The sequence below is a fragment of the Cajanus cajan genome, chromosome 5 (genome assembly GCF_000230855.2).
Source record: "Cajanus cajan strain Asha chromosome 5, NIPB_CcT2T_4, whole genome shotgun sequence".
Lineage (NCBI taxonomy): Eukaryota > Viridiplantae > Streptophyta > Magnoliopsida > Fabales > Fabaceae > Cajanus > Cajanus cajan.
In genome coordinates, this window is record NC_138521.1 from 8,334,542 (window position 1) to 8,354,170 (window position 19,629).

Genomic DNA, 19,629 nt, shown 5'->3' on the forward strand with positions numbered 1-19,629 from the left:
TGTTAGCATAAATAAAATTTACATATACCAACCAAGACTGGGATTAATTTCTATATAAATATACATGCTTTTGACCTTAATTTTCTGTATGATCGTTAGGGAATAACCAAGAAAGAATGAAAGCAAGGTAAAGGGTGAGTACTAGAGACAAAGTATGATGTATGTATGAAACAAAACATGACAATGTGAAATTCAAAACCAGAAAATAATAAATAAAAAAATCATATTTTACACATAAGCAACTTTTTGCAACTTGTTACCATCCATCACATTTTTCTTATTTTCATTGCAGGGGTCCTACCCTACACATTCTTTTTCCTATTTTAATTTATTTTTTCTTGTTGCGCGGTGGTTGCCGAAGCCAAACATGAAAGAGAAAGGGATAAAAGTAAGATAAAGAGAGAGAGGTGCAGTCTCTAGAGAAATGGAAGATAGGTTAATTTTGGCCATGGTCCATGGTTGTTTCAGAGGTGCTTTTCCATGGAGATTTTAAGGTCAGAGGTCGTAGTTGTGGATGTGGGCGTGCGCCCTTACTCTTCACAACTGTGGGGCCCCTAAGTGATACCCGCATACACGTGGCCCCCACACACTCAACAGTAAACTCTCTCTTCTCTCCATCTTTCTTGGTAGGTGGCACTTCTCCTAGCTAGGGCATAGTAAAACTAACCCCACACTTCATTATATTATAAAACCATATACCCAATTGGTTATTGGTGTCTCGTGTCCCCTCAACCTTTAAAACAAACAAAACCATTTTCTTTTCTTCTTTTTTTTTTTTTCCTTTTTTCTTTTCCCATTATTATTTTTTTTTCTTAATTCCATGCTGTGTATCATTTGGTCCTTTCTGTCCCACAGCACATATATATAGTCTCCCTTTACATACTCATTCCAGTACACACACCACCTCATTATCTTTCTTTCTTTCCTATCCTTCCTTCTAGTGTACCCATTTTGAATGTGTTCTCTCTCTTTTCTTTGGGTCCCCGGTGAATCTAGAACCACTTCCTAGCTTCTCTTCTTGCTATCATATATCATCGATCACTCTCATAGTTAACCTCCTGAATGCCGGAAAACATGAGCATATCAGTGAATGGACAATCTCAAGTCCCACCTGGCTTCAGGTTTCACCCAACAGAAGAGGAGCTTCTTCAGTACTACTTGAGGAAGAAGGTCTCCTACGAAAAGATTGACCTCGATGTGATTCGTGACGTTGATCTCAACAAGCTCGAGCCATGGGACATACAAGGTGTGATATCCATCACTCTCTCATATATATGTGATATATGTTCATCTTATAATCCCAAATACATAAGTTGTGTGTCATAACACTGTTTTTGAAGACTTATCTGCGTGATGTATAAGTATCTCAAGATGTCAGATGATATATGTGATATGAAACCATTCAAGTGTCCTTAAGAAACTCAAGCTCTTGGAGTTGTTGTTTTCGTGATATGTTGAGTCATGACACACTCATTTCGTCAACACACTGTGTATCTAGCTAGTTATGTTTTATAGACTTTTAGTCTTTGTTGGTTTTGAGTTCCTTCTACTATCACTTTTTGTGGCTTCTTTGTTTTGCGCCTCACATGGGGGTAAATGATATGATGGAATATTCAATAGAGTCATGACGTGAATCACGGCGCCATTTTGAGTGGTATCTTTTTTTTTTCTTGTTTTGCAGAGAAATGCAAAATAGGAACAACTCCGCAGAATGATTGGTACTTCTTCAGCCACAAAGACAAGAAGTACCCCACTGGAACGCGCACCAATCGCGCCACTGCTGCAGGGTTCTGGAAGGCCACTGGCCGCGACAAAGTTATATACAGCAACGGTAAGAGAATTGGAATGAGAAAGACTCTGGTTTTCTACAAAGGAAGAGCCCCACACGGCCAGAAATCCGATTGGATCATGCATGAATACAGGCTCGATGACAACACCACCAGCGACACCAACATCGTAAGCAACTCTAACAAAAACAACTACTTTGTCAGTTAATCAGTTTTACTTTCTAGCTAACTTAATTAACACCTTAATACAACCAAGGTTTTAAAAAAATAGTTTTTCAACCCCAACGTAAAAGTTTTTGTCTATCAAGAGATTTATAACAACTGGGGAGCAATGGAGCTAGACATTTTGATATGTAAGAAGTTAACTAAGTTGACATATGAATGTGTTTTTGTGATGAAAACATAGGTGTCGAATGTGATGGGAGATGGTGGACAAGAAGAAGGGTGGGTGGTGTGCAGGATATTCAAGAAGAAGAACCATCTGAAAACCCTAGACAGCCCTCTAGGTTCTGGTGAAGGTAGAAGGAGCCACAGCCACTTGTTTGACTCGTGCGACGAGGGAGCTTTGGAGCAGATACTTCAGCAAATGGGAAGGGGTTGCAAGGAAGAGAGTAGCTACGAGGGAAACTACAACAACAACAGCAACAGCAACAGCAACAGCAACAACAGCATGAACTATGGAAGGTTGGTAAGGCCTTTCGACAATGAGAGGTTCATGAAGCTGCCAAGCCTGGAGAGCCCAAAATCCACAAGCATGGAGAGCCAGCACAATAATAATGGTGATAAGAATGATGGGTACCATCCCATAATTCCTGTGGAGATGGGCACGGACAATGAAGGGTCATTCGCAACCCACCAGCACCAGGTGAGTGGTTCTGACCCCAGCATGGTTCACGCATTGGAGGTAGGATCAGGTGGTGGAGGCCTCACCAACTGGGCTGCGCTGGACCGTTTGGTCGCGTCTCAACTCAATGGCCAGACCGAGGCCTCTAGGCAATTGGCCTGCTTCAACGACCCCACCATCGGCTATTGCACCACCGACCATGATCTTCAATTGCCAACCCTCCGATCCTCATCAACGCCTTCATCAACGTCGGCACACGCTAGGCTTCATGCTCCTCCCGCATCCTACATCAACCCCACACAGGACTTCACCAGCGAGATTGACCTTTGGAACTTCACTCGATCCACGTCCTCCTTGCTGGCTTCCTCAGAACCACTGTGCCACGTGTCCAACACGTCAGTCTAGCCCAATAAATAAATAAATCATAATAATAATAATCATCATCATCGTCATAATAATAATAATATTAATATCCCAACCCCACCACCCTCATCGTCCTCCCATGTTCCATTGTTAAATATAGAAATAATTAGTTCTTCATCATATATCATGTTTAATTAGTTCTTCTCAAGTCAGAGACTGTTAATTGTGATAATTTTCCTAGTATACATTTTTACTTCAATTAGCTTAATTCGACTCTTGTTGGTAATATTCTATTGACAATTGTCTTTTGTAAATGTTTCTTCATAAGCCAGTTTATTTAGTGAAAAAATTACTGGAATCCTCTACTGCTAAACCCACTTTAACAGGCTTAATGTATTGATAAATCGATCTTTCCATAAACATGCGAGTTTTGGCTAAATGGGTGATAGAGCATAAAATTGAAATGTGTTTAATTAAATAAGCGTAATTATGATATAATTGAAGGGAATTAATTGGAATAAGTTAGATGGATATAAAGAAGAAAAGGGTGGAAAGAGTTGAAGTTATTAGATGGGATGGCATTGTCAACCATGGGTCTTTGCTTAATCACGATGTCCACCAATATTTATCTTTTTATTTATTTATTTTTGGAGCGGGAAGGATTGAAATGAAAACTCGTGCTAGCTAGCTGAAGGGTGAGTGTGATATGTTGAGTTTTTTAATCTTGTAACTGCAATTATAAGGACCTTACTTTATTTGATGATGATGATGATGATGAGTAAGGTCATGTTTGAAATAATCATGGATCTGCCTCTTCGTCTTTGTGTCACGTGGTTTGTCGGTTTGTTAGAGGAAGGTGCAGAGGCTACGGGTGGGCTTGTCCTATTGCACCAACACTCTCTAATTACCAAAAGGAAGTGCATATGCTCCACGACATACATACATGCATGAGTACAAACATAATACTTTCACATCCATTGAGCTAGAGAGAGAGAATGCGACGGCTAATAAAGCCTCCACATAGCTTTAGCATAACCAAGTCAAAAGAGAATCTCATAATTACGTAAGCTTTGCATATTCATTTCGTCACTAATCTGGGGTAAAAAAAAGAAACTGACCAGTGTCTTTCATCAACACACTTGCGTACGTACAAGTCCACCACACTAGTTTGTATTATTATTGTTTTCAAAAACTGTACTTCAATTCCATGCACAAAATGCCCGAAACGAAAATGTACCAAAATGCTTCTTCTTCTTCGACTACATGCCACCCTACGTACAATATCTTTCCTTTTCTCTCTTTTTTATTTTATTTCTTTTTTCCTTCTTAGGGAGGGGGCTCCGTTTTCAAATTATCAAACGTAAGGTATAGGTAAGGGGCTTGTTTCGATTTTGGTCCACTCACTTTCTTTTTCTCTTTCTCTCTTTCACACTAATATATTGTTGTCGGCTCTGTTCAAAATTTTTCGTGATACACTAATTGTGGAAAACCAAAATGGAATTTATATTTATGTTCTTGGTGAATCTATTAGTATTTCTTAATTAGATTATTATGACCACCACTTGAGGCTCATATTTACGTTCTTAATTAATTAACGTATATTGTTGTCTTTCCTTGCTTTGTTTATCGGCTAGCGGAACACATGAACGTACATCCCTCTAGATGGATTATGATATGTAAACACTAAAATTAACAAACAACCATGGTTTATGTTTTCCAATCTTCATTCTTTAATTAGTAAGTTATACTCGTCTTCTGTGGGGAATATTGCGGATTGGAAGGTTCATTCACTTCATTATTGGGTGCAGGTTAGAGAGTCAAATAACTGCAAGTTCATCCTACAACAGGGGCCCCAGCTCCAAGGATATCATTTTCTTATTTATTTTTGATAAATTATCAAAATATGTTTTAAAAATTAAACCTTAGAAAATGCCGTGTTTAATATATCATTATACCATGTGATACATGGACAACACAAAAAAAAAAAAAAAAAACAATAATACAATTACTGAATTACCCAATTCGACAACACTTAAAATGTACTGTAGTTTCATTGTTTCTGTTTGTTTCTTTTTAATTTCCTACTAATAAAAAAATTATTGTTTCACTTAATGGAAAATACGCTTAATCCAAGGCTGAGGAAAACCGCCAACCAATAAATAAAATAAGGTTTCCTTAAGATGCTAAAAGAAAATAAAAGTGAAATATTTAATCAAATAAATTCGTACTTTTATATAAATACTTTTAAAAACAAAAGTTGCATGTTTCCATTTCCTTAACATTAATCATTGATGTGAATTTTAGATTGTGTTTTACAGTTTCATTAAACATAACCCTCAACTTTCTTTCCAGTTCATCAATGTCATTGTTTCTCTGTTTTATACTTTTTAAAAAGTGCAAATGGAAATTTGAGGCCTTTAAAATGACAAACTAAACGCACTTATTCTTTAGTATATAAAGTGAAAATATTTTTAACATTTGTTATTAATTACACAGGAAGAATAATATTTGTTTCATACTAAAATGGTACAAACTTATTTTATTTTATTTTTTCCTATTCCATTATCCATTTCATAAAATAGGAGTCAGTAAAACCAAGAGAAATTGAAGCACATGTTGCTATAAATGTGGTGGGGTTTCAAAACATCGTAATACTTTTGTAAATGGCAAGTATTATTCCTCCATGGGTTCTGCTCAAGGAACCCCAATATTTTTCATGAAGTTGTAGCTTATGCTAATTATATGCTTTGTAATTGTTGGAGCGAGTAAAGAGAAAAGTAGCAGGGTACTTAAGTGTTACATTGCATGTTTGGATAAGCTTAGATAAAATTTTATATAAACTAACAAGAGTGAGTGTCTACATAATAAATTGTGTATAATCCAATTTTAGCTTATAAAAAAATTATTTTATTTTCTTTTGTATTTTGTTCTTCTAAAAGTGTATTTTAAGAAGTTTATCTAAATATGTCTATAATATTTATTATTATTATTATTATTATTAATAATATTATATTTAGAGAAGTCACTTAACGACGAAGAGGAAGTGGGTTTGATGGATCTTGAATAAATTCCGGAATTTAAGGCCATGCCACCAACCACACTACATAGGGTCATTACGTTCGCTTATTCGTCGAATTATTTGATAACGACCCAATCATCATCTCATATATCCCTAATCTCTGTCCCCCTACACTCCACAAGTCCTTAACTTCTGATCGTTGCTTTTCTCCAGTTTTCAACAGTGTTTTTTTTTTCATTTGTTATAAAAGAAAAAGGGTTAGAGTATTTTTAGTAAGGAAAATTATAAAATAAAAAAATAAAAAAATAAAAAAAGTTGCTCTAATTCTTTTCAAATAAATTATTTTTATTTATTTATAAAAATATGTTACATGTGGTCCTTAATTTCATAAACGAAAAATAAAAATAAAAGGACAAAGAAACATTTTGTTTGGTAAAAGACAATCACATCTGATACATTTTTATAATTGAGAGGCAAAAATTTGAGAATTTAATTTTTAGAAACTAAAGTTGAAAATATATTTAGCTCTATTAAAATGCACAATGAGATAATAATATAGTTTAACCGATATCTTGCATTTTAAGTTTTCATCGACATATATATTTTACGGAAATTCGTATACACCTCTACTAGAGTTCTAAAATATAATAGAAATTTAAATATCTTTCTTACAATTAACGGCCAAATTACCATTATAACCTTGTTATAAAAGCTTACTGAGATGATTAATTTCCTCCTTATCTTAGCATTTGAATGATTACAAGTATATTTCTTCCAAATATATCACTTTAAAAATACAAGTTAGATAGAGATTGTGTAACTGAGCTTAAATCTACATAATAAATTCCACATAAATAGTCTATCAATTTTTCATGGGATATATAATTATATATATATATATATATATATATATATATATATATATATATATATATATATTCGTCATTCAAATCACAAATTATCATATACGTTAAGTTTTTTTACTTTATTAATTATAATTACCTTAATTAAAAATTATATTTAAATATTTTTTATTAATTACGAATTTAAGTTTTTTTACAATGAAAGTCCAACTGTCCAAGAAAATTAAACTCATATTATATGTTATTCAGTAATTTTAATATGCACGTTTCTAAACAGATACTTCTTTAACTCATTCACAAAGAAATTACTGAGCAAGAAATCTTACGCAAGGTGACATCTAAGATTGGATTTCTCTTAAAAAAATATATATTTGAAATTATTAGTACTCTACATTCAAAATAATTTTAACTTTAGATTTTAACTTTTTGAATATTCTTACCTCAATTGTATAGTAGGTCCGTATTATATTTAATGTGTTATATTTTAGTCCTCTGATAATTTTTTATTTTAATCTCCACAATTTTGGTGACATATATGAGACAGTCCTGGATTTGATTTATATTTATGAAGCATAGTGAAGATTATATAAGTATGGAAAAATACGAAGGATGTGGAATGATGAGAACTATTTACATATTGTTTTGTTGCAATATTACTGTATAAGTCGATCTATATATAAATCTAAACCCTTTTTCATTATTTTCTCTCCAACTGCTAAAGGAAAAAAGGAGAAAACATGCTTCTCCTGTTGCGTGTTTTCTGGTTCCCCCTTTATCTATTCTAAATTCTGTGTGACTCATTATTGCAAATCGGGTGGCCTGATTGAAACTTTAACACTCCTTTATCAACCTCTTTGAAACAATATACTTAGTCAACTCTGTTAATAATTGATAATTTCAAAATAATCACTCAATTCTTTTCCAGAAAAAAAAAAAAAAAAAATACTCAGTCACATTTACGTATTTCACTTCTCTTCAATCAAATTGAAGTATGACAAAGCCATCAGTTTTGAAGTGAGATAAACATGAATAAAATAAAGTTACTGACAAAATAAAATGTACTGATCTATTAATAAAATATGAAATTTAAATAAATAAATTCAAATACTATGTCGAGACAGTACTATACACTAAAAATATATGGGTACAAATTCGTGGTTATTCTGGTTCCGCAACACGTACGTAATCAGATAGTTTTTTATGCGTGAAAATGTGTAATGAATATATTTTTTTAAAACATAAAATAAAATAATTGTTAATTATGAATATAAACTAAGTTATAAAGTAAATCATACGTTAAACATATGTTCAACATTACTTAGATTGCCTTTGATTTTACTATTGGTTTATATATATATATATTTCTTATTGAAAATAATTTAGTGACCACAAACACAATATTATGTTTTACTACATAATAACTGGAGCCTTTAAACAAATTTTTATGTGTGAATTATCAATTTTGTTCTTGAAGTTATAATGTTCAATTAAACTGGTCTTTGAAATGTAACAAAAAAGAAATTGGTTTCTGAAAATACATTAAAAAAATATATATCGATCACACATGTGTTTGTCGCATACATGAATGAAAATGATCAAAACATTGATGGCATAATAATGTTTTTTTTCCTTCACTTTGTCTTTGTTATTTTGTTGTCTACTAATTATGCTTTATTCTTTTCCTTCACTTTTAAATAGGAGTGTAAGTAATACACTTTTATTAGCTTACATTCATTGGAATTCAACTACAAAATCATTAAAGGTTCATTAAATTAATAAGGTGGGGATCAACTAAAATTAATTTCAATCATTAAAAAAAATAGTTTAAAACTGTATATCATAAAGTTTAAAGATAACATTTCTTTTTAAAATAAGGTAAGATGAAGCCCAAATTTTTTTGGCTACATTGTAAATCATATTTACATCGAGGATACACTAGTACAAAAGAAGTGTACTACGTCGGTCATTTTTAGCTTTTTACGTCAGAAAACATACCGATGTAGAAGCGGGAGACGTAAATTTTACGTCAGATTCGCAAAATCGACGTAAATTTACGTCGGACATTACGACATCCGACGTAAAAAAGTAGGAAAAAAAAACATAAAAATGCCAGCAGAACGGCCCGTTTTGCTTGCAGACCGGGCCGTTCTGCTTCCAGAACAAGCCATTCAGCTTCTATAACAACCCAAAAGAAAACGTACACTACCTATACAAATAGAATAACCAAAAACTCAAATAAAATAGATAGCCAGAGTAGCAATGCGAAGTAGAAAAGTGTTAAGGAAACCTTGATTCATACCTGAGGAGCAGCAACAATGTGCAAATGAGTAACAAAGGATTCATCCCTCTGCAAAAGATAAAAAAATGATTCAGTAACAAACGAGAGGGAGAGGGTTTAGAGAGAAAAAAATGAAAAGTGGGGAAGAGTGAATGTGCGCGGTGTGCCTCGCGCTCTCTTATTCAAATTTGCGTCTTTTTTTACGTCGAACCTGGTAGGGTCCGACGTAAAAAGTCCAATCTACGTCGGACACAACACACCTCCGACGTAGATTGGACTTTTTACGTTGGACCCTACCAGGTCCAACGTAAAAAAGTTCGCAAAAATTACAAAAATGTCACCGCATTTTTTTTACGTCAGATTTAAGTATTTCGGACGTAAAAGGGGTGACGTAATATGCTAATTTTACACTAGTGATATATGAAAGTAATTAAAAGTAAGACGTCACTAAGATAAACAAATTAAACCGTGTAAGGTTAATTCCACAAGTGGAAAAACTCGAATTGAGAAGAGTAGATGGAGAATCTATTAGTAAATCATAGAATTGGAAGATGCCACAAAAGATTGTATATGGTAATCATGATAATCTTAGCAACTTTTAAAATTTTTCTTGATAAACATGCCGACTTACTTAGGGTAACCTTGAAACCGCATTTAATATTGGAATTGATTAATTAGTGCACAAAGTTAAAAACTTTATGTGGTTTGTGACCACAGACATTAAGACAGATATTCAACTATTTTACCTATTCAGCTTTTATCATCAATTATGCTACCAAACACAAAGTCTTGGTGATGTGAAAACGCCATCAATTTATGAGATAAGAAAGTAATAACAAAGAGAAGCAGAAAACAAGTCGTGCGGTAAGAGAAAAAGGTACAAGTTTTACACACATGATTAGTTAGAAAGAATGGAGGAGGAGAACAAATAGAAACACAAGAAAGTGCTTAGAAAATGGAATGGCATAGTGAGTGAAAGGGAAAACTTAACGGCATGGTATTAGTATATCTAGCTAGTGCGAAGTGCAAGCTAAAGGGAGATAATATTTTGCAAGAAAATGAGGTTACTTTTCTTTTCATTTTGCATCATTGTTATCTGGACTCAACATTTACTTAATGATGCTCTTGAATTTCTGTGTACTTACATGAATTCCATTCGCAATTAGGTCTCACACGTATCAATATTTGAGATCGTACACAAGATTTTCTTTTCCCGTCTACTCATTTATTGACATGTATGAATATTAACATTACCATAATTATGACAATCCAATGCCATTTTAAACGTGGCATCTTTTCACATCCATAAAAAGGAAAAACAAAATTGAATTAGCATCGATTGTTATTATTTTTTGGGTGAGATTTGGTATCAATTCATGATGCCAATTCGTTGTCAACTGATTGAATTGGCATCAATTAATTTTGTCTCTACTGAATATATATGCCGCTCCTAACTATTAATAGTAAACAAATCTAATTGGATAATTGAAAATCTATCGAAGTTAAAATTGATAAGTGTATCCTTAATTAAACATCACCTTATTACAATGTTAATTTTATTTTTATTTTAGTAGTCCCAAAATTTTGTTGTCTTTTAGCTACTACTTATAAAATTATTTTAGTTTGTTGTAATTTTTTTTTAAGTTCTTACCTTTAACAAAAAAGTTTTTTTGGTTAATGATAACGTGACAAACATAAAGTTGGTTGTCGTCTATGTAAGCATATATTTCAGAGATTAAAATAACAAAAATAATTTTATAGAGAATAAAAATTAGAACACCAAATTAAAAGACTAAAATGAACAAAATAATTTTATGGAAACTAAAAAACAATATACTAAATTTTAGGGTGTAAGAAGATAAGTAAGCCCAACTAAACAAAAAGAAAATAAAAATAAAAACCTTCATCTATCCATCACTAGTATTACAAACTCCTTGTTTTTTCCTTGGCTTTTTTCATTTAACAATAATTAATAACATACACATACACATTATGTTCTCCAATGCAAAACACGATGACACACCACCACCAAGTATAATCGTAATTGCCGCCACATTATTAGGTAGACAAGGAGAAGAAAGAAAAGGTTGCAACCTTAACTCCCTCAGCCTCTACAAGTTTTAAGAAGACAACAACTAATTGGTTGTCGGTTTGGAGTAGAAAGATGATGATAATAATAATAACATCAAAGGAAATGCAAACTTTGACTTTCATTATTTTCCAAAGAGATACTTGAATATGGTGGAAAAGAAATTAGCAAAGTGCGACACAAGTAAAGACAATACCAAATGAAAAAATATATATTATGAAATAAGATTTGTGTTCGGTACAAACGGTCAATATTAGTTAATTATATATTATTTTTTTATTTTAGTTTACTTTATATATATTTTTAGTTCCTACAAGTTGATATTTTACTTTTTTCAATTCTCATAAAATTATCTTTGATTATTTTAGTCTCTACAATTTAATATTTAATCTTTTTGATTTTCATAATTTTTTTCCTTTTAGTCCTTAAAATATAAACGTACATGGACGACAGATATTGCACATTGATATGAAATTTTGTTTCTCACATACTCATTTAATGGGAATTCTTTAACAAGAAATATTTTTAAAAAAGTAATAATATAAAAATTAAAATGACTAAAATAATTTTGCAGAGACTAAACAAATAAAATACTTGAATGATAGGACTAAAACTATATTTAAACCTCAATTAATAGGGACTATAATTATAAATTTTTCATCAATCATTTAATATAAATCTTTGCCATTTTTAATTTTAAATAAGAGTATTTATGAGATTTATTTTTATTAAAATATAAATATTTTTAATATTGAATATTTAATTTTCTTATTTTATTTAACATATATTAACAGTTTAGATTTAGTATAAATATTTTGACTGTGTTAACAAACTCTATACAATGAAAATTCTAATATATATTTTTAAGAGGAACCAAAATTATATATATATATATATATATATATATATATATATATATATATATATACTTAATATTGCTAAATAAAAAATTATATATATAATTATTAATGTGAGACCCTCTCTTATTTCTCTTTTCTTCCCTCATTTTCACTCTTTCACTCACTTACTCTCATTTCCTTTTCTCTCTTTCCTTGTGGCTGATTTCTTCTCCTTTGTGCTGGGTGTGGTGAACTTAGTTGCTGAGTAGGTGTTGAGAAGCTTGCAGACGCACGGATTCCTTCTTCCTTCTCCGTTCACCATCTCTTTCAAGTTTCTTCTTCTCCATTGTCTTTTTCCCGGAAGCTCAAATTTTCACACCGAGGTAAGGGAAGCTAGTTTTTCACTGTTTTTGGATGTATATGAGTTCAAGAAACTCATTAGTTGTTGAAGTTGGATGTTTGGCTGAGTTTTGGTGAAGATGGGTCTTGTTGGGGTTTTGGGGTTTTTGATGAAAATTTGAGACTTTCACTTGTTTTATGGTTGCATGTGTAAAAAGGTGGTGTTTTTGAGCTGTTGATTGAAAATGTGGCATCTTGAATGGATTGCATGTGTTGGAAATATGGATTTTTGCAGGTTTTTGGGCAAATTTTCGAACTTGGTGAGTTGCCGCTGGGTACCACGCCGGGCGCCGTTCTTCGCGCCGGGCGAGTGAACATCGGAGGGCTCCATTTGGGCAAGCCCGCCAGGCGCAAAGGTGTGTGCGCCGAGCGAGCTTGAGGATGTAAGCCTCTAGATGGCCCACGCCGAGCGTGACTTGAACCGCGCTGGGCGCGCTATCAGTATGTGACAAGTTTTGGGTTCTCTGGCGTGGCGCCGGGCGCAACCATTGTCACGCTGGGCGTGGAGACTCCTTAGGAGTCTCTACCATGGGTGCGCCAGGCGCAATTCGAATTGCGCTAGGCGCGAGACCTTGGGAGGTCTCTGCCTTTCCCGCGCCGGGCGCGGGTTTAGGCGCGCTGGGCGTGAGATTCCTCAGAGTCTTTGCCTGGGTCTCTAGTTGTGCCGCGTCGGGCGGAACCAGGAGTGCCCCAGGCGCGGAGGTGACGTTTGACTATATGCTGATAAATGTTGTTGTATGATGAGCTGTATTAGATGTATTATTGCTGTAAATTGTTTAGATGTGTTGTAAGATGATAATGCTGTGCTATAAGCTATTTAGCCGTGCTGTAAGTTGATATTGCTGCAAGTTGTGTTGTGATGTATGCTGATATAAACTGTTGTGGGCAGTAAGGTTGAGCTGTTGTAGGCCGTAAGGCTGAGCTGTTATAGGCCATAAGGCTGAGCTGTTGTAGGCCGTAAGGCTGAGCTGTTGTAGGAGATCTCCGAGCTGATATGCGTGACGACGCATTGTGTGCTTATTGCTGTTTATGTTGTATAGTTGATGAGATGTATGCTGATGATGTGCTGATAGTTGTAGTTGTTCATATTTCTTATATTTGCTTTGTATGCTGATTCTTTTCACTAGATTACCCTTTGTTGTTTCCATGTGTTTGGACTGCGATGATCATACGTTGTATGGGAGCAGAGCAGGGTTAGGTTGGTGACTTGTGGCAGATCTACAGCTGGCAGATAGGGCTGATTCTTTGGATGTTTTGTTGTTTTAGCTACCTAGTGGGGTAGTGATGGATGTATTTTGTATACTCTATTGTAGCTCAGATTGGACCTTGTGTATATATTTATATACTTGCTCTTATCTGTGTGTATGTCGTGATGTTGGGTAGTGTGTAGTGACCTGCCGGGTCGTTACACTTTAGTGGTATCAGAGCAATTCGAGTCTAGTGGACACTCTTTAGGGGTGGTTCCTTTAGGCTTTTGTTGTGCTGAACTCTGTGCTGTGCTGATTTCTTGTTGTTTGTTGTGTTGTTGATTGTTGTTTGGTTTAGTTATTGTATACTGAAGATGTTGTTACTTTTGTAGACAATGACTAGAACCAATGAGCAGATAGTCCGTGCCATGGAGATGTTGGCTATGGCTATGCAGCAGCAAAATGCCTATTTTGCTCGGATGGATGCTGATAGAGCTGCAGCTGGTGCAGCAAGGCCCACGGGGTCACAGGAGAGCCGGGATCTTGTCGAGTTCCGGAAATGCCATCCTCCACAATTCAAGGGAGATGCAGACACAAAGGTAGCTGACCACTGGATCTGTGAGCTGGAGAAGATCTTCACTGTGCTGGGATGTTCTCAGGAGAGGAGGCTGGCATATGCTGTTTACATGCTGGTTGGGGAGGCTGAGCATTGGTGGAGGGGTACTCACCACATGCTTACTGCTAGAGGAGTAGCTGTTGAATGGGAGTGCTTCAGGCCAGTGTTCTTGGAGAAGTACTTCCCGGAGAGCGTGAGACACGCCAAGGAAGCTGAATTCATGCGGTTGCACCAAGGAGGGATGACAGTTTCTGAGTATGCGATGAGATTCGAGCACCTGACTCGTTTCTATTCGCAAGCTATATTTGAGGCCTAGAAATGCAGGAAGTTTGCTGAGGGTCTGAAATATGAGCTGAAGAGGGTGGTGGTGCCTATGGCCATCACTGAGTTTCAAGCCTTAGTGGAGAAGGCGAAGGTGGTGGAGCGGTTAGAAGGCGGCAACCGTATGGTGAAGGCTGTTGAGGGACCAGCTGGGTCCAAGAAAGGAGGAAATCAGAGGAAGCCATATGATAGTAGCCAATCACAGCAAGGGGGTCCTGTCATTAGGCAACCTGCTGATGCTGCTAGAGGAGGGAGACAGGGTGGAGGTGCTGCCCTTAGATGCTACAGGTGTGCTGGGCCCCATTTGATCAGGGATTGTCCACACACAGAAAGTCGGTGTTTCAGGTGTCAGCAGATGGGCCATGAGTCGTTCAACTGCCCCACCAGAAACAAACCGGAGAGGGGTACTCAGAGGAGTGATGTGCAGAGAGATGATACTCAGAGGGGTGATAGACCCACTACAACTGGTAGGGTATTCGCCTTGACAGGTGCTGAGGCTTTGACTTCTTCTAACCTTGTGAAGGGGAAGGGCAAAGCTGCTGGTAAGGATGTGATGTTTTTGTTTGAATTTGGGGCTTCTCATTCATTTATTTCCTATGATTGTGCTTCTATGCTGGGTGTGCTTGTGTGTGATTTGGGGTTGAGACTGCTAGTGTCGACGCTCACTTCTACTTCGGTAGTTGCTTCAGAGCTGTGTGTTGGTTTCCCTATTGTTGTGAATGGGAAGAGGTATAAGGTGAACTTGATCTGTTTACCTTTGGTTGATATTGACATAATCTTAGGGATGGATTGGTTGTCTGCCAATTGCATCCTTATAGATTGTGCCAATAGACGGTTGATCTTTCCTCAGAAGGAGGATGAGTTGTTGATTTCAGCTGGCCAAGCTGAGTCATTGTTGAGGGATGGAGCAGAGTGCTGTCTTCTGCTTGTTGCTATGAGTATGGAGACCGAGAGGGTCATTGCTGAGATTGATGTGGTGAGGGATTTTGCTGAGGTGTTCCCTGATGAGGTGTCTGGGTTGCCTCCTGTTAGGGAGATGGAGTTTAGCATTGACTTGGTTCCAGGTGCGGGGCCAGTGTCGGTGGCTCCCTATAGGATGGCTCCTGCTAAGTTGGTTGAGCTGAAAGGTCTGTTGGAGGACCTATTGGAGAAGCAGTTGGTGCGGCCAAGCGTTTCGCCGTGAGGTGCTCCTGTGTTGTTGGTGAAGAAAAAGGATGGAGGTAGTCGACTTTGTGTGGATTACCGGAAGTTGAACAAGTTGACTATTAAGAACAAATATCCACTTTCCCGGATAGATGACTTAATGGATCAACTGAGAGGAGCATCCGTTTTCTCGAAGATTGACTTGAGGTCAGGTTATCACCAGATTAGGGTGAAGGAGGGTGACATACCGAAGACTGCTTTCAGGACTAGGTATGGTCACTATGAATATGTTGTGATGTCGTTTGGTGTGACCAACGCCCCTGCAATGTTCATGGGTTACATGAACAGGATTTTCTGGCCTTTCTTGGATAAGTTTGTTGTGGTGTTCATTGATGACATCCTGATTTATTCAAGGACCCCGGAGGAGCATGGTGAGCACTTGAGGTTGGTGCTGGAGATTTTGAAGGCGAAGAAGCTGTACACTAAGGTTTCAAAATGTGAGTTCTGGTTGAATGAGGTGAAGTTCTTGGGGCATGTGATCTCTGCTGAGGGGATTGCTGTTGATCTGGCTAAGGTGGAGTCGGTGTTGTAGTGGGAGCGTCCAAGAACTGTCACTGATATTAGAAGTTTTGTGGGTTTGGCGGGTTATTATCGAAGGTTCATTGAGATATTCTCCAAGATAGTAGCGCCTCTAACCCAGCTGATGAGGAAGGAGCAGCCGTTCATTTGGAAAGATGCCTGTGAGCGGAGTTTTGATGAGCTGAAGAGGAGGTTGACTACTTCTCCTGTGCTGGTGTTGCCGAATTCTGGTGAGCCCTTTGATGTGTACTGTGATGCTTCTCACCAGGGTCTGGGGTGTGTGTTGATGCAGAACAGGAAAGTGGTGGCATATGCTTCAAGGCAACTAAAGAATCATGAGAGGAATTATCTCACTCATGACTTGGAGTTAGCAGCTGTAGTGTTTGCCTTGAAGGTATGGAGGCATTATTTGTATGGTGCTCGGTTCAGCGTCTTCAGTGATCACAAGAGTCTGAAGTACTTGTTTGATCAGAAGGAGCTGAACATGAGGCAGAGGCGGTGGATGGAGTTTCTGAAGGATTATGACTTCCAGTTGATGTATCATCCTGGGAATGTCAATGTTGTGGCAGATGCGCTGAGTAGGAAATCCATCCACATGTCTAGTATGATGGTGAAAGAGCTGGAGCTGGTTATGGAGTTCAGAGATTTGAATCTTTGTGTGGAGTCAGCTCAGGATCACATTAGTTGTGGGATGATTACCATAACTAGTGAGTTCTTGAGGCAGGTTGGACTTAAGAAATTGCAAGATGTGGAGCTGGTGAAGCTCCTTGGTTTGCTGCCGAGAAAGTTGTTGATTTTGAGCTGAGAGAAGATGGAATCTTGAGGTTCAAGGGCAGAATTTGCCTACCTCAGGATACTGAGCTGAGGAGAGTTGTGTTGGAGGAAGGCCACAAGAGCAGGCTTAGCATACATCCAGGTATGACTAAGATGTACCAAGACCTCAAGAAGATCTTCTGGTGGTCTGGTATGAAGAGGGAGATAGCTGAATATGTGACGACCTGTCTGACCTGTCAAAAGGCAAAGGTGGAGCATCAAAAGCCGAGTGGGTTGATGCAGCAGATGGAGATTCTGAAATGGAAGTGGGATAGTATCACTATGGACTTCATCGTCGGGTTTCCTAGGTTTGCTAGGAATAGTGATGCTATCTGGGTGATTGTTGATCGGTTGACCAAGTGTGCACATTTCTTGCCTGTCAGCATCAAGTGGTCCTTGGAGAAGCTGACGCAGTTGTATGTGAGGGAAATAGTACGGTTGCGGGTGCCTTCCACACTACAAGAAAATTCGCTATTACAGATGGCCAAAATCCGTGGGAAATGCCAAAAATCTGTGGGTAATAGTGCATTTCCGACGGATTACCGACGGACACTAATCCGTCGGTGTCTGAAATATTTACCGACGAATTTTTATCCGTGGGTAACTTTCCGACGGATTTTCCCACGGATTTATCCGTGGGTAATTACCCACGGATTTACCCACAGATATATCCGTGGGAAATTTCCCACGGATTTATCTGTGGGAAATTACCCTGAAGGAATTTTTCGTCAAAAATTATAATTTTTTTTTAATTTTAATAAATTTATTAATGTAACAACCCTCATATTTGGTCTCTCAAGGATTCTGTTTCACGATATTTCATTGTTTAGCGTGTCACCCATCCCAGTATTACTCCAGCTCAAGCACGCTTAACTGTGAAGTTCTGATGAGTAAACTACCGAAATGTATATGTATGTTGTCAGTATAACTTGTCCAAATTAATTCATTTAAGTCATCCTCAAATATACAATCTCATATTTGTACTATAATAATAATATATAATAATTTTATATTACAAATAACAATAATTAATAATAATAATAATAATATATTTAATTATTATTTATTTATATCTACTTACTTTTATAAGTAATATCTACTTATTTTTATTTAAAATTATAATTTAAATTATTTAATTTTATAATTTATAATGATAATATAATTTATAAAATTATAAAGATTTATTTATTACATACTTATAAATTAAATTTTAATATTTTAAATAAATTATTAATTAATTTAATATATTTATTTACCTTATATCAAACATATAAAATTCAAAAAATGTATTTATCCTTGTTTTTTTTCTTCTAATTATCAACTATTAATAAAATACTAACTTAAAATATTATCTAATTATATATAATATTCTCATATCAAATTTAAAACCAGATATTAGTTATACAAAAATATTAAGATCATATAGTAAATTGTCAATAAGATTCTAGTTAAATAATTTAAAATAATTAATGTTTCAATTATATTGTTAATTAGCAAATAATTTATTTCAAAACTAATTAATTTTTTATATTAATTATTAGTAAAATTTAATAACTTTTAATTTAACAATTAATTGGATCGATAAAATTCAACACACACCATGAGTTATTGAGCGGAATAACTTTACCAAAAGTTATTTTGTAAGTTATCTTAAATCAAACATATAAAATTCAAAAAATGTATTTATCCTTGTTTTATTTTTTAATTATCAACCATTAATAAAATACTAACTTAAAATCTTATCTAATAATATCATAATATTTTCATATCAAATTTAAAACCAGTTCTTACATTTTTCGAAAAATATAAATTTGTCTGAAATATTTCATCAATATTATAGTTTTTCCTACAAAAAATTTCTCATCGAAAATATAAATTTTCCAACAGATTTAATTTTGTTTTATAAGAAATCATCTTCGATTAATATAACATTTTGTATATATGATTTAAGAGTAAAAGATTTTGAATTTAACGGTTGAATTTATAAAATTCACATTTAATATAAAGTTATACGTCATCTTGTAACTGATTTTGTCTAAAAAATAATAGATAATCATACCCTTAACTGATTTTTCTTTTATATATTCTAATTTTATTTGTAATAATATGGTTATATATTTAAATAGTTTAATTTTAATAATTTTTTAAGTATATTTTTTTCTTTTCAAATAAAATATTTGAATTTCTATATTTTAATTTAAATTATTTTTTAAGTATATTTTTGTCTCTTTGTCTTAAATTTTTGAATTTCTATATTGTAATTTTAATAAATTTTTATTTCTATTATTTACTAATTCTTTTCTTTTTTAATGTTTTATAACATTATTAAAATTTTATAATTTTAATCTCTCTAATTTTATCTTACTTTTTATTTTATAAAATTTAGATTATTCATTTTATAATTAAATTAATTTTTTAAAATTTTTTATGAGTTTACATTATAAAAATGTATTGAAACCTCTCAATCTTTATGAATGAACTTGTTTTGA

General features: G+C 34.9%; 1 protein-coding gene across 1 annotated transcript; it reads left to right on the forward strand.

The window, feature by feature from the left end:
- The first annotated feature begins 778 nt into the window (after positions 1 to 778).
- NST1 (NAC (No Apical Meristem) domain transcriptional regulator superfamily protein) lies at positions 779 to 3,262 on the forward strand. The gene is made up of 3 exons (XM_020372061.3): positions 779 to 1,246; positions 1,682 to 1,956; positions 2,194 to 3,262. The coding sequence occupies exons 1-3, from the start codon at positions 1,063 to 1,065 to the stop codon at positions 3,034 to 3,036; spliced, it is 1,302 nt and encodes a 433-aa protein (XP_020227650.1). The 5' UTR covers positions 779 to 1,062; the 3' UTR covers positions 3,037 to 3,262.
- Positions 3,263 to 19,629: the final 16,367 nt, after the last annotated feature.

Bases quoted from the DNA above. Each gene is read 5' to 3' on its own strand.
- NST1 (XM_020372061.3), top strand. From the start codon at position 1,063: ATGCCGGAAAACATGAGCATATCAGTGAATGGACAATCTCAAGTCCCA. The intron at 1,247-1,681 runs GTGTGATATCCA...CTTGTTTTGCAG, and splicing joins CGAGCCATGGGACATACAAG to AGAAATGCAAAATAGGAACA. The intron at 1,957-2,193 runs GTAAGCAACTCT...ATGAAAACATAG, and splicing joins CCACCAGCGACACCAACATC to GTGTCGAATGTGATGGGAGA.